Below are 14,875 nucleotides of genomic sequence, written 5' to 3'. Positions count from 1 at the left end.
TTCTTATTCCTTCTTCACTATATTTATAACTGTATTCATCATAAGTTAGTATCGCTCTTCTTCTGAAATGCAATGATGCTCTTTTGTTTCATGGTTACGGTCAAAGGATTCGATGTATTGCCCTCTCAAGTCTCAAAACACGCCGGCAGGCAGATATAACCCTTGTGGGGGTAAAAAGTAAGAGTCCGGAATGTGTTAAACTTATAAAGATTTTCTCTCGTGCAAACATGAGCAAAACTTGGTCTAACTTTTCAGCTTTCCTGCGTCAGTTGGGTCCCCCTCGCTGGGCGGCTGTGTGTGGAGCGGACCACGGTCGAGCACCTCAAAGGACAACGAATATGAACATTCTTTCCTCCTCCTGGAAGTTAAGCGCATGCATACTTCCGATGTTATCAAAACTCGTGGTATTACTCGTACAATGGAGAAAGGTAAACACAACAATGCCTTCTGTACGAGGTTTTTCTCTGGATCTCCCAAAAATTCACAGGGATAAATCACTGATGCGTGAATGAATTGTCACAAGCAACTGTACAACTATCTTTATCCAATGTTTTCTGATTACATTCGACCTGATTTTTTTTTTATTCTGCAGTGTGTGTGTGTGTGTGTGTGTGTGTGTGTGTGTGTGTGTGTGTGTGTGTGTGTGTGTGTGTGTGTGTGTGTGTGTGTGTGTGTGTGTGTGTGTGTGTGTGTGTGTGTGTGTGTGTGTGTGTGTGTGTGTGTGTGTGTGTGTGTGTGTGTGTGTGTGTGTGTGTGTGTAAGGCCAATTTCAAGAATTCAATCAAACTAACAAAGCTTTCGTTCATTCACGAGATGTCTTAAAAAAGCAGACGGAATCTAAGTTTGGTGTCTCGGTTTCATTGATCTTTCCGACAGCTGGTCCTACTTGATACAAACCATCGCGTGCTCATGTGACATCAATCCCATACAAAGATGTTTTCTCCTCTGTTCATTTATATTTCACCATTACATTAGTAAATTCTTTTATACACGCTTCATAATTTAACAGAATTAATAATTTCTGAGTGCAAATTCTTCAACAATGTAAATACTGGATAGCGTCACAGATACGCCCGTATTTTCAACCGCATTTTGTTCTAATATAAACAATTTTCAACGGCCACTGAGGTTATTAGTCAGGTTCTCATGGGTGTTTTTCCTTTTGATGGTGTAAAATCCTTGACGAACTAGAGCACCAACCTTCTCTGCGCTTGCCACTCTTTCTTCTTTTATACCTGCACTCATATTCAGAAAAACACATTTAAAAATCACAATAACCCCATTACGTCCTATTAGAAGTAACCAAGATGCCAGAATACCTGACCTGATGGAAAAAAAAGAAACAATAGGAGCAACAGCGGTCTCCGGTCCCCTCCATCCTTCCCTCCCGTCATTAATTCCTTCGTAAATCGCAGAATGCATTCTACCTTCTGCATAGAGTGCACAGCTAATAAAGTTACACTTAGAAAATAATTCTTCTTTCCAGTGATTATTTTATTGAGGGAGTTAATCTTTAATATGTGACGAAAATAAAGGACATAGAACCAGCAGATGATGAACAGCGTATCTTATGACCTCAGTAGACTCCCGCAAGGCACCCACTCCCAGTCCCCAACACTTCTGATCCGTTTTTGATTGTGTGGAATTTGTCCAAAGGAATGATGGAAACGATGTTGCTGATGACAAAAAATACGATACTGAGAGAGAGAGAGAGAGAGAGAGAGAGAGAGAGAGGGGGAGAGAGAGAGAGAGAAAGAGAGAGAGAGAGAGACGAACAAAGATCAATAATCGCAAACATAATCAGCGAAGAAAAAAAAAAACATAACTGACTGATATTTGCACATCAACGTTAGGATCACAAGATGCCGCCCGCTTAGCACCTTTGCCCGAGTCCCAAGAAGTGGGTGAAGCTGCCGGCCAATGCAGGAAGGAAACCTCACGCCCTCCCCGAACCCAGAAAAGCCCGAATGTACCCTACAAGCACAGGAGGGAAGGGAAGCACGACCAATCCTCGTAATGGGTTCCTTCCGTGTTTCCTGGGATGTGTGTATGTGTGTGTGTGTGTGTGTGTGTGTGTGTGTGTGTGTGTGTGTGTGTGTGTGTGTGTGTGTGTGTGTGTGTGTGTGTGTGTGTGTGTGTGTGTGCGCGCGCGCGAGCGTAGTAGTAGTAGTAGTAGTAGTAGTAGTAGTAGTAGTAGTAGTAGTAGTAGTAGTAGTAGTAGTAGTAGTAGTAATAGTAGTAGTAGTGGTAGTAGTAGTAGTAGTAGTAGTAGTAGTAGTAGTAGTAGTAGTAGTAGTAGTAGTAGTAGTAGTAGTAGTAGTAGTAGTAGTAGAAAAAAAGATAATTTTATTTGAAAATTACGGCATAACCTGATAATATAAAACAAAAATTTGAAATTGTCTATAAATATGTGTAAAGTAAGAGAGAGAGAGAGAGAGAGAGAGAGAGAGACCTAGCAATAACAATATCAAACGAACTCTTGCGTCACATACAAGAAATCAACCCATAAATTCAGGAGCAAAGTGAAATCATTCATTCCATTAAACCACAAATCTCAGAGACAATAAAAACGGCGTTATATATTGTTATTTCGATGTTGGTATTGATGATGGCGCCACACGACCACGATGTTGCGGCGCCTTAAGTCAAACCAATGAACGGAGCAGGAGTGGACAGGTGGCGGTGCGTGGCAAGAGAGGACGTGAGATTTACGATGTAGCAAAGAGTATATACCACCTATGGATGCCTTTTTTGTGTCTCCTTATGCATATCATGTACGTGCGAGTATTCTCTACTTACTACACGAGTACCTATTCTTCAAAGAGAGGCTCCAAAAGTATGATATAAAATGTATACAGGAAAAAAAATGCACAAAACATAATTCTTTCTTTTTTTTTTACCAATATTCTTGTGACCGTCTGCCGTCATAACTTCGTGCATTCTCTCTCTCTCTCTCTCTCTCTCTCTCTCTCTCTCTCTCTCTCTCTCTCTCTCTCTCTCTCTCTCTCTCTCTCTCTCTCTCTCTCTTCTTTGTGACAAAGAAATACACGTGAGACTTTTACATTATATTAAGGTCAAGGTGTGCTCAGAGTTAAAAGAGCGGTAAGATTTCAAAAGCTTTGCATTCACACAGACGAGAGGGGTCGCCAGGGTTGTGCAAAGCTGCGGCCGCCACCCCAGTGTGAAGGAAACTGAAGAAAGAAACTACGAGACCTAATCAAATTGAATAAAGGAAAGACGTGATTAAACGAGGCAAAATGAACATAATGCTAATAAGAAAAGTTGTACATGAAAGTCATGATGTACGTACAGGGAAATCATGATATACGTACAGGAAAGTCATGATATACGATGAAAAAAAATAAGGGATGCTAACAAGAAAAGGAAATTGTACTAAGGATCAGGCTGCCGCTGAGCATTGTTGATTGCAGTGTACAACCACTTGGCAGCGACCTGACGCAGAGGGCAGCCGCCCCATTCGGGGCGAGTTACAGACCTCAGGTTTCTGGGACTTGCTGGCTCGTAATTATTGCATGTGAGCAAATGTAATTCTCGAAATTAGACTCGACTAAATATAACTGAAGTGAATTAAGGTTTTGAGAAGTGGGGGAGGGATGGAGTCTCCATGGCGGGCAGGGAGGGTTGGGAAAGGAGTGCCTTGGTTGCCACTTTGCAGTGAAGTGTACCCGTACTCCATTCCCGAATTGCTGCAGTGAACCAAGTCTCATGCAGTTATTTTCCCGTGATTTCGTTTTAAAAAACACGAGTAAATATGTAGCGAAATAGCTTGTTCAAACGGAAGCATTCCGCTCCGAGAAGTGAACTTCCGCCTATACCCTTCTCCCCCAGCTTACGAGCCTGATCGTACTCGAAAATTCATATCTTTCAATGCTAATACGATGTTCTTTACAATGAGACAATTTGCTCCCATTTCAGCAGCTTATAGCTGACTCATCCCTAATGTAGGAGCCCCATGCCCACAAAATTAAGAGTAGCACTGCCAGCCTTGAGGGTTACGGTGTCGAACCACTGCCCTAAGCCTTTTTTTTTTTTTTATGTAGGAAGGACACTGGCCAAGGGCAACAAAAATCCAATAAAAAAATATGCCCACTGAAATGCCAGTCCCATAAAAGGGTCAAAGCAGTGGTCAAAAATTCATGAATAAGTGTCTTGAAACCTCCCTCTTGAAGGAATTCAAGTCATAGGAAGGTGGAAATACAGAAGCAGGCAGGGAGTTCCAGAGTTTACCAGAGAAAGGGATGAATGATTGAGAATACTGGTTAACTCTTGCGTTAGAGAGGTGGACAGAATAGGGGTGAGAGAAAGAAGAAAGTCTTGTGCGGCGAGGCCGCAGGAGGGGAGGCATGCAGTTAGCAAGATCAGAAGAGCAGTTAGCATGAAAATAGCGGTAGAAGACAGCTAGATATGCAACATTGCGGCTGTGAGAGAGAGGTTGAAGACAATCAGTTAGAGGAGAGGAGTTGATGAGACGAAAAGCTTTTGATTCCACCCTGTCTAGAAGAGCAGTATGAGTGGAACCCACCCAGACATGTGAAGCATACTCCATACATGGATGGATAAGGCCCTTGTACAGAGTTAGCAGCTGGGAGGGATGAGAAAAACTGGCGGAGACATCTCAGAACACCTAATTTCATAGAAGCTGTTTTAGCTAGAGATGAGATGTGAAGTTTCCAGTTCAGATTATAAGTAAAGGACAGACCGAGGATGTTCAGTGTAGAAGAGGGGGACAGTTGAGTGTCATTGAAGAAGAGGGGATAGTTGTCTGGAAGGTTGTGTCGAGTTGATAGATGGAGGAATTGAGTTTTTGAGGCATTGAACAATACCAAGTTTGCTCTGCCCCAATCAGAAATTTTAGAAAGATCAGAAGTCAAGCGTTCTGTGACTTCCCTGCGTGATATGTTTACCTCCTGAAGGGTTGGACGTCTATGAAAAGACGTGGAAAAGTGCAGGGTGGTATCATCAGCGTAGGAGTGGATAGGACAAGAAGTTTGGTTTAGAAGATCATTAATGAATAATAAGAAGAGAGTGGGTGACAGGACAGAACCCTGAGGAACACCACTGTTAATAGATTTAGGAGAAGAACAGTGACCGTCTACCACAGCAGCAATAGAACGGTCAGAAAGGAAACTTGAGATGAAGTTACAGAGAGAAGGATAGAAGCCTACTGTTGCCAAGTAAAGATAAACAAGTTTCTAAAATTCTTTGCTGCCGACCCTATAGCCACCACGGCAAAAGGAATTTAGAATAGCAATTGTTATTGTGGCCTACCCAAAGTGAAGGTGAGACCATTAAAAGGCCACCCCACGAACCTCCAAAACATCCCGTGTCCCTTTACACCATTCTGCCTTCCGTCTACACAAAACTCTCCGTTACACAGCACGTACAGTATATTACCTTGCTGCCTACCGCTGGCCTGCTCAGCCTCCGGGATGAGTATGCACATCCTCGCTCCTTTCAATGGTGGTGTCGCGTGAAGGATTCGTGGGTGCAAGAGTTTGCCCTGTGGTGATTCTCCTCCAGCGGGTACAAAATCATCAGTGGGGGCGGGGCTTTGGCGAAACTTGGCTGGTGCACGCATGCCCTTTGCGCCACACCATTAACAACCCATTACTTTTGCGCTTGTGCATTATTACCTTTGTAGATTACCTTTTTTTATTTGTTGTTGTTGCTGTTGCTGTTGTTGTTTACCTATTTTTATTTGTTGTTGTTGTTGTTATTGTTTCAGTTGGCGTACTTATGTACATTTTCTGTTACAATGGTTGTTTACTCCACGCCATGACGTTCTTGTGTGATGGTGATGGTGGCGGTGGTGGTAGTCACTGTTTACGCCTAAAGACGACGTACATGTATGCAAGAGATTGTATAACACCTTATTTATTTACATTAATCCACAATTACCATCTTTTGCATTCATTAAAACTGAAGTATTAGTTTTTGCAGGTTAGTCCCATCCTTATAAGCCCTCATTTCTTTATAAAACAGCAAGAAAAACAATACTAAGTCAGTTTCACCCTTCAGTGACAACCACAAATAAAAACTTGGAATCGTAAAGGTTCACTGCTAAAGACAATGATTCTTAACTTGGGTTTGACTTAATCCTGTGGGTTCAATAAAAGATTCAACAGAAACTCTCTGAAGCACATTGCAGTTTAATGTTATTTACTTTGTCTATCTTTAAGAGTCTCATCTAATGTGCAGAGGTTTCTGCTAAGGTCTACTGCCTCCAAGAAGTGTAAGAAAAACTGATTTATGGAATACAAGCTATGATGACTACCTCTCTAGCCAAGTTACCTGATTATGTAGTTTTCATTTCATGGAAGAGTAAGTAAACACTTAACAAAGTATTTTCTTTTACTATAATTTTTACACAATATTTTTTTTTTTTAAATATGTACTATCTTTGTTTGCTTGGATATGTATATATCAATAATTTTCCTCAAATACATTAAAACACATCTCTATCTTACAAGTGTTAAATTCATGACTATCAAAACTTTCTTGGCTTTACTTCATGCATTCATGCAGATAATAAAATGTATATCTTCCCCACCTGTATTAAAAACTTTCCCTTAGGTACAAATGACAAAAAGCCAAGCTTTAAAAACAGCCCAAGAAGTCAATTCTGGCACTGCAGCAATGAAAACTATTTCTTGCATGTTCTGTACAGAATAGTTTATTTTAACCATACCTGTCAAAATCTAGATTCCATATTAACTAGGACTGTCAAGTTGTTAAAACATTTGTTCAAAGTTGCTTCTTGAATATTCAGAAATTATTCTTTAGATACCATTTTTTTTTTTATGATACCACAAATATATACATACACACATATATTTGTAATACGGTAATATTGACTACAAGATATACATATACGAGTATATATACTTGTAATGAAAGCATAGCCTGCAGGGAAGGTGATAACTATGACAACTGTGTGGGGTGGAATGCTTAGACCAAAGGGTTTAATTTTTCCTGCAGTTTTTCATTGTACAGTATGTGTTTTTTTTGTTTGTTTTTTTTTCATTCATTTTTTTTTACACACAAAAGAACTGCAGCAGGAAAACATTAGATGCAAGATATTTCCAGCATCATTATAAAGTAACAGGAAACAGTCATGCCACATTCTTTGGAGACAATACTGGCACTGGCATCAAACACACGCCTTCCTAATGACACTACTAAGTACTGTTTTACAGTTTCCTCTTCTCAGCCATCTTTGCTGCTGCTTTCTTCTTCATCATATGCATCCTTCTCTCAGCAAATTTCATTGAATTTGATGGCACAGACGACTTGGCTGATGAAGATGCTGAGCCAGATGATGATGAAGAAAGGGACTGCTTGCTGCTCCCATTGTTACTGTTGCTGCTACTGCTGCTGCTGCTGGACACTGCAAACAAAGTTTCACTGTACTACCAGGGCACATCAAAGAAAAGTTCTATCATTTATCACTAAATGGGACCTCACTTAAAAGAACAGAAAGCAAGTCAATGTCTGACAGATCAGAACATAATGAGACAAAAATGTAATGGCATACTCAGTCAAGTGAGAAAAAAAAAAAAAAAGTTTAGCTGCCTCCACTGCTGAACTGTTCCAGTAATATTTCCTACATGTAAAACAAACCTTGGCACATTGCAAACTTGCCTCTCTCTGTGTTTGCTTAATGTGCATTCACATAAATACTGCCAGTATGTATTTCCCGCAAATATCTAGATTGCCTCCCCACATGTTCAAGCAACTTACCTCCACCAATACCCTTCCACTTCCATCTCCACAGCCTACCCACACGTAACCAACATCGTCTGTGGATTCCTTAATACAAGTTAACATATAAAGGCCCTAAAACTTAGAATAGTATTATAGAAAACATTAAAAATCTACCAGCTTCCACTCCTTTAAAAGAATACTAAAGAAATACTTATCATTTTACTGAGTGTATAAGACAAATTCCACATAGGCATACCTTCCTAAAACTCTATTACTGTCACTGATGTCCCCTTATTTCCTTGATTTATAACCTTCTTATTTATCATTATGTTAGCAGAGATATATTCTTTTACTGCAGCTATTTTTATTATTACTTATTATAATTAAATTTATTGTTGTTGTTATTGTTATTATTGTTATTACAGTATTATTATCATTATTATTATTATTATTATTATTATTATTATTATTTATTATTATTATTATTATAAATATTATTATGAACAATATTATTATGGTTACTATTCATTAATGTTCTTATATGTACATTATGGATACTATGACATCCACTTGTCTTTTTTTTTTTTTCTTTTTCTTGTTTTACATCTGTATTTATATTCTAGTTACATATGCTCAAAACTAAATTGCCTAAAAACTTTAGTCATAACAATGGGATGTTTCTCTAATAATCCCTATGCCATTAATATGCTTTTCTTGTAATGACAAACATAACAAAGTGTTTGAAGCATTTTGAAGTGTTTCTTTGAATATATTTATTACATACATCTGTTAAAGGCTGGCTTCTATTTCATGCTTCACTTCCATACTCTTCGCTTACCTAAGCTTCTGCCTGAAGCAGATGAAAGATTAGTAAAAGGTGAAGGTCGAGGGAGGTTAAGGTTCTTGGTGGGTGAGGGGGCAGGGCGGGTGTGCGATGCCTTGCTCCCTCCCACAATACCTGGCAGTCCTCCACCACCTACCCCTCGTGGCCCACTTAGGCTACTGCTGCTTGATGAGCTCACAATCGCAGTCTGGAGAGAAACATCACATATGAAAATCTGCAGAATATCATAGTTTACCAAAAAGAAGTAATTATCATCAATGAGAACAGGAACAGTTACAACTAACATGATTCAAAACTGAGTATGAAAGCATGGAAGATCCCAAAGATTACTACCATATTGTATATTCCCTAAATAACAGTAATAAGAGATATACTGTTAAAGATGTAAGTCACAAAACTCTGGTTCTCAGTACCTGTTTCTTCAGTGTCTTGGTACACTTGGCACAGTACCACACAAGACGTGGGTCATTGACGTCCTGGTCAGTGACGGGTGGCTTGTGACACTCCTGGTGGTACAGGGCATGGCACTCCTGGCACTCCACCAGCCGATTACGAGGAGAAACATCAAAGCTCCTGCACAAATTGATGGATGAAGGTGATTATAAAACAGCATGAAAGTAAAGGCTCCAATAAAAATTACAAAATGCATCTCCTAACAAAAATCAGAATATGAACATTGCTCGTACAAAGTGAACACTTTATCCTCTCATGATTCTACTGTACTTAGCTTTTCATTCTTACATTCTTTACACCTTTGGCTCTTGTCCTCTACAAAAGACAGGACCAATCTTGCTGCTGCCCACATTGCAGGAAGATCAGCTGTGTAGCATCAGGATCTGACAGCAGAGCTAGTTTACTCCTGCTGCACCATAACAGACGTGTCCCTTTCCCTGCACTTGACCTGACCAAGTAACTAGACCAAAAGTAGGAGAGTGTCCTACTGAGATCCTCAAAGCCACATCACTTATGCATTCACAAAAGCTTTCAAATCATGCTTCCTTGCTCTAATGCTATTCCTTTTGCATCAAATGCACTCTTCATATTATCCACTGATCACATTTGTGATCTTCTCCTTAGCATTATAGCACTCACATCAGATCAGTTATCTTCATTAATCACTCTTCTTTCTCTTCATCTCTTTCCAAAACATTTTCTTATTCACCAGAAAATTTTTTCACCTCATCACCTCTCACCTGCAGTCACCTTTCAATCAAGCACAATTCTTTTCACTCTATTCCTCTTCTTAATAACAAGAATTAGGTAAAAAGTAGGTAAAAAAACTCACTTGCAAACAGTGCAGTTGATTTCATCCATAATCTCTGCCAGCCCTGCTACATCTGTGTCTGAGTCACTCTCATCAGATTTACGGCTGCGTGAAGAACTTTCAGACTTTAAGCTGGGGGTGGGTGAAGGTGTATGGGATTTAAACGCACTTGGTGAGTCCAGCCGAGGCCTCTTGGGCATCAGCATTTCATCATCTCGAATCTGTTACAAGAAAGGACAGTTCTTGGTTGAAACATGTCTGGGAGCCTATTTGTAATCTAATTTATCATTACATATTATAAGATGAAATTTAAACATCTTGGGATAGTGTTATGTAAACATGGTGAGATGGATGGAGAAATAAGAGGAGAGGGGTGTAAAAGACAATGTGTTAAAGAATCATTTGCAACGATAATGAAAAAGCAAAATTCATCTGCAGAAGTAATGGGTGCTTCAAAAGTAATACTCTTCTGCCTACAATGACACATTAATCAGAGACCTGGATATGGAATAGAGCACAGCAAAGCATGCTATGGAAACAAGTTTTCTATGAGGGCATGTGGAGGTGATAAGATTTTGGGGTGAGCATAATGAAATATGTAAGATATGATACGAACAGCTGTGCAAGTAGTATGAATTATGAAGTGGTGGAATGGATGAAAAGGAGGACACTGAAATGATATGGATAGAGAGCAAAAAGTTTGCAAGGATAGTGTATATGAGTGAAATCTAAGGCCCTAGAAGAGTGCTGTTTAGCAGATAGAAGGATAAGATAAAGGAGCACATATGAAAGAGATGTTAGTAGATGCTAAGTACTTGAAAAAGCAACAGAATGTTTGGATAGACTGGGATAGAGGCTCTTCTACCATGGCCAGTCCCTTGAAAGATGTTCCCTGAGGGAGTGAGGTTTAAGTTAAATTTTTCACCAGAATTTAAGGACTTGACACACACAGATCTGAATACATACTAAAGTAAAAACATACAGTGATTAGTAATAGAAAATGCCACATTTGCACTTACCTTTCTCTCCATATCTTTCTTGAATTCCTCCCTCTTTGAGAAGGAAACTGGAATGGGACTCCCTGGCTTGGACCGTGGTATTGGAGATTCTCGCCGCAGACTGAATGGGTCCTGGAGAGGAACAGACTCAGTCATCTTAAGAGAACAGTACTGTGTCCACTTTCTACTACCCCTGCAACTTTTGTACCTTTCAGTGATTGGCACAGCTCTCTCTGAGTCACTCAAACTTAAATAACTAGTCACAACATGTCTCAGCAAGTTCCAAACACAAGCTTGACATAAGCCTATATCAAACTTAAATAACTAGTCACAACATGTCTCAGCAAGTTCCAAACACAAGCTTGACATAAGCCTATGTCCCAAAACATCTATCACAGAAGCATTCAATCCGACTACATATGTGCTCACCTTACTCATGGGGGGAATTGTCTTGCCCTGCCGCTGCCTCACTGCCTCATCCACAATGGCCTTGAGTTGCTCCACGGAGTCCCGGTTTCTGGAGTGGAGGAGCCGTAGACCCCTCCGGAACATTGGGTCCAGGTCCAGGCTGGCCATGGTGGCACACATATACACACACACTCACCTTACACTCAACCTGAGCAGGAACATTGAGACAAGTTCTGTATCAGCTACAATTTTAGGTTCATCTGTAATTTTGGCTATTCAGACATAAAGAAATGGTCAAGGATTACTAAAAAGGAATAAATTATACTATTTGTATACTAAAAGAACATACCTGAAAGTAAATGTGTCAGAGTTATGAGATACATTAGGCCATTACTGTTTTAACAAGGGCCACAGAAATACAACTGGAACAATATGACCAATTAATATGAGATGAGCCATTTACTTCAATGCTATTGTGTGTCCTGATTTATCCGCAAGTTGCATGCATTAAATGGCTTTTTATTTCATGGTGTGGGCCAACTGGGGATGGTACCTCCTGGGCATATGGTATGTCCTATGGCTTTGAAATCTTTGTAAGTTGTTTGTTGATGTAAATATATGATTTTCTGTGAATTTCATGAAATTTGAATGAATGTGTAGGGGAGACTCAAACAAAGCATATTTTTTTTTTTTCACAGACTTTATTTTTAATTCATTGCTTTGAAAAAATTATCATAGAAACTTTGTTAATATATCCACATTTTGTATTTATTTTTTTTTTTATCTTCGAAAAATGTATAATTTTTCACTATTAATTTTCACTTTTTCCCATTTTCTTTTTACATTTCAAAAAATTTGATGAATCCAAAAAAAATGCTCATTAGTTGTAGTTTTCATTGACACCTTATAATACATTGCCAGACTTTTTGTCAATTTTGTGAAATCTTTTTTGTAGAAAACAACTTTTGGAGATTTTGGCTCCTAAAGATTTTTCTCTATTTCATCTGTCTTGCCATTTATACTTATTTGATTGGCATGAAATCTTCACATTCAACTGTTTATATCTTGTTCACTTACTGTAAAAGGATAAGGCACCTGGTTCCCCTTTATGAAACAAACTATTAGTCAGTCAAAGGTGAGGATGTCACCAACGTCAGGCCTTGTCACAGTCAGAGTATCCCTACACAACCATAATGAGCTCTTCTGTCTCTCAAGCAGCATTTGTAGTTGAGAAAGCAACATGCTGAAGAGAGTGTTGGTTGTGTCAGGTGCAGGCTTCTCACCTCTGTGAAACCTGTTGTCGGTGCTGCTGAGATGTCTTGAGTGGCAAAGTAATTGATGCTGCAGTTGATGATGTAGGTGGTGGTAAAGAATGGCATAATGAGGTAGTACTTGGTGGTGTTGGAAGTGGTGAAGCAAGAGGTGGTGAAGGAGGCGATGAGATTGGTGGTGAACAATAAAAACTGATTTCGTCCATTCCAAAAATATGTCAAAAAATACCTTCAGTTGCCTCCCTTAATTCTTCCATGAGGCCATTTGAGCACCAAAGAAAGTTTTAATTATGTTGGTAACTTGGTTGAACAAGGATTCCCACTCCATTCCATATTCAGTGCCACTCATCTTGGGGTGGTGTGGGTCTTTCCCCTTAAGAATCCCAGACTTACACACCACTGCCATGTCAACACAAACTGATCGTTTCCTTGAACAAGAAAGTTCAAGGAAACGATCAGTTTGAGATTTAAATTTCGCGCTTCATGACACATTCCTCATCTTTTGACACCAAACCTATTAATAAACACCAAAATATAGTTCACAGCCTACTATGCATTATACAAACTTAACATATACTTCACGTCACACAGCACATAACATGACAGGCGGGACACACATTGGGCTCGTATCCCTTACCACTTCCCCCACTTGTCTGAGGCGATAAGTGTTGACTTGATTTAAACCCCACACCTCTCCTCGGGCCACCACCTGTCACCTTCCACTAACAGAAATGACATTCACGTTACACGTGGCCAAATACAGAGGGGTGCAGGAAGTGGTGGTACTCACAAAAGACGTCAATCCCGAGCAGCTCTCCTGCAGTGCCCCTCCCAGCGTTGTTTACACGTGACGTCACAACCTCGACATTGGGGCCGCGTTCAGACACGCCTCTAAAAAAGATAAATTGTATTGAAAAATTTAAGCATTTCATTATTCAAGTCAACATTTCGGGTTTTATGGAAATAGCCTTAGACTGTCAATTTTCAGACACTGTTTATTTCTACGCAAAATATAACGCTTGTTCAAGTCGTGATCTACACAATGAAGGGATCAGCAGTGAAATTAATAAATTAAATGAATCTACGTAAATCTAATTTATCATATCGTAGCCCTCAGATGAAAACACTGTTGTTATTTAAGTATTATCCAGTATTTTCTTTTCCACTCATAAGTTGCGAGAAACCTATATGAGTTTCTTATTAAGTTAATCTAATTTTTTCACTCCATGGAAGGTTCTAAAGGAAGAACATTTTTATTTATCTTTCTCTCTAATATGTTGTTTTATATCAATCAAACACATACAGCCCAAAACATTTCCAAACATAACAATAAAACAAACAAAATCACAGGACTCAAGCTGTTTTAATAAAGCCGGAAAACTTTCAGGTTGTTGAGTTTCCTGCCTTACAGCTAATCTCACAGATAATGCCTCACAGAATTGACAAATAGATTGAGTCAATATTTTCTAAGGTTAAAATATACAACAGTGGAATAATTGTTACACAAAAAGGAAATATAAGGAAGATAGAATCAATAAAACACAAGAAACAAAGGTGATCCCAAGTCAGGGAGAGACCCAGAAACTGAACTCCCAACGCTAGAAGGAAAAAATTAAAGGATTTTGACCAGGCAGAATGGAAGCAGACAGTTTATTCATTGAGGTATAATGAAACTCCTTTAAGTTTATTACATTCTCCTACATCACCTGTGCCTTAACATTCATATATATATATATATATATATATATATATATATATATATATATATATATATATATATATATATATATATATATATATATATATATATATATATATATATATATATATATATATATATATGAGGAACACTGGCCGAGGGCAACAAAAATCCAATAAAAAAAAAAAAAAGGCCCACTGAGATGCCGGTTCCCGAACAGGGTTCAAAGTGGTAATAAAAAATTGAAGGATGTTTCTTGAAACCTCCCTCTTGAAGGACATGAGAATAACAATAGTGAAAGAAAATAGCTTCCAATATTATTTGCCTCCAAAAAAAATCAGCAGCTCTAACAAAGCTTTCAATATGCCACACATCAAATTGTCTTTGATTAACCTGCTTTAAGGAGAAATAATATGATAACAAAATAGTAGTATTTCTCTCTTTCTTACTGCCTTATCTGTGTCCAATGCCTGCCATTTTAAGGAAATTACTGTAACAGTCTCTGCATGTGTTTCATTCCACAATCAAGCCTCAGCTGTGTATGGAATGTTGATACAATAAGTCCACCACACTTCCATACTTATTGTAGTTACTGAGATCTAACTAATTTTCACTCTTGTAAAGTTTTTTCTCCTGCCTCACCTTCCATGTTTCCACTCTTCTTTA

The 14,875-nt window shown here is 38.9% G+C and overlaps 1 protein-coding gene across 1 annotated transcript; it reads right to left on the bottom strand.

Annotated features, from left to right (window-relative positions):
* Positions 1-6,358: 6,358 nt before the first annotated feature.
* On the bottom strand, positions 6,359-13,422 carry LOC135103011 (integrator complex subunit 12-like). The gene is made up of 7 exons (XM_064008851.1): positions 13,301-13,422; positions 11,261-11,447; positions 10,853-10,963; positions 9,855-10,054; positions 8,983-9,142; positions 8,564-8,756; positions 6,359-7,408 (listed from the first exon to the last, which is right to left on the bottom strand). Exons 2-7 carry the CDS (start codon positions 11,417-11,419, stop codon positions 7,212-7,214), a joined length of 1,020 nt encoding a protein of 339 aa, XP_063864921.1. The 5' UTR covers positions 11,420-11,447; positions 13,301-13,422; the 3' UTR covers positions 6,359-7,211.
* Between the last annotated feature and the right edge of the window lie 1,453 nt (positions 13,423-14,875).

Source organism: Scylla paramamosain, chromosome 8 (assembly GCF_035594125.1).
Source record: "Scylla paramamosain isolate STU-SP2022 chromosome 8, ASM3559412v1, whole genome shotgun sequence".
Classification (NCBI taxonomy): Eukaryota; Metazoa; Arthropoda; class Malacostraca; order Decapoda; family Portunidae; genus Scylla; species Scylla paramamosain.
Note: the sequence above shows the minus strand (reverse complement) of the source record. Positions and strands in the feature narration are given on the sequence as shown.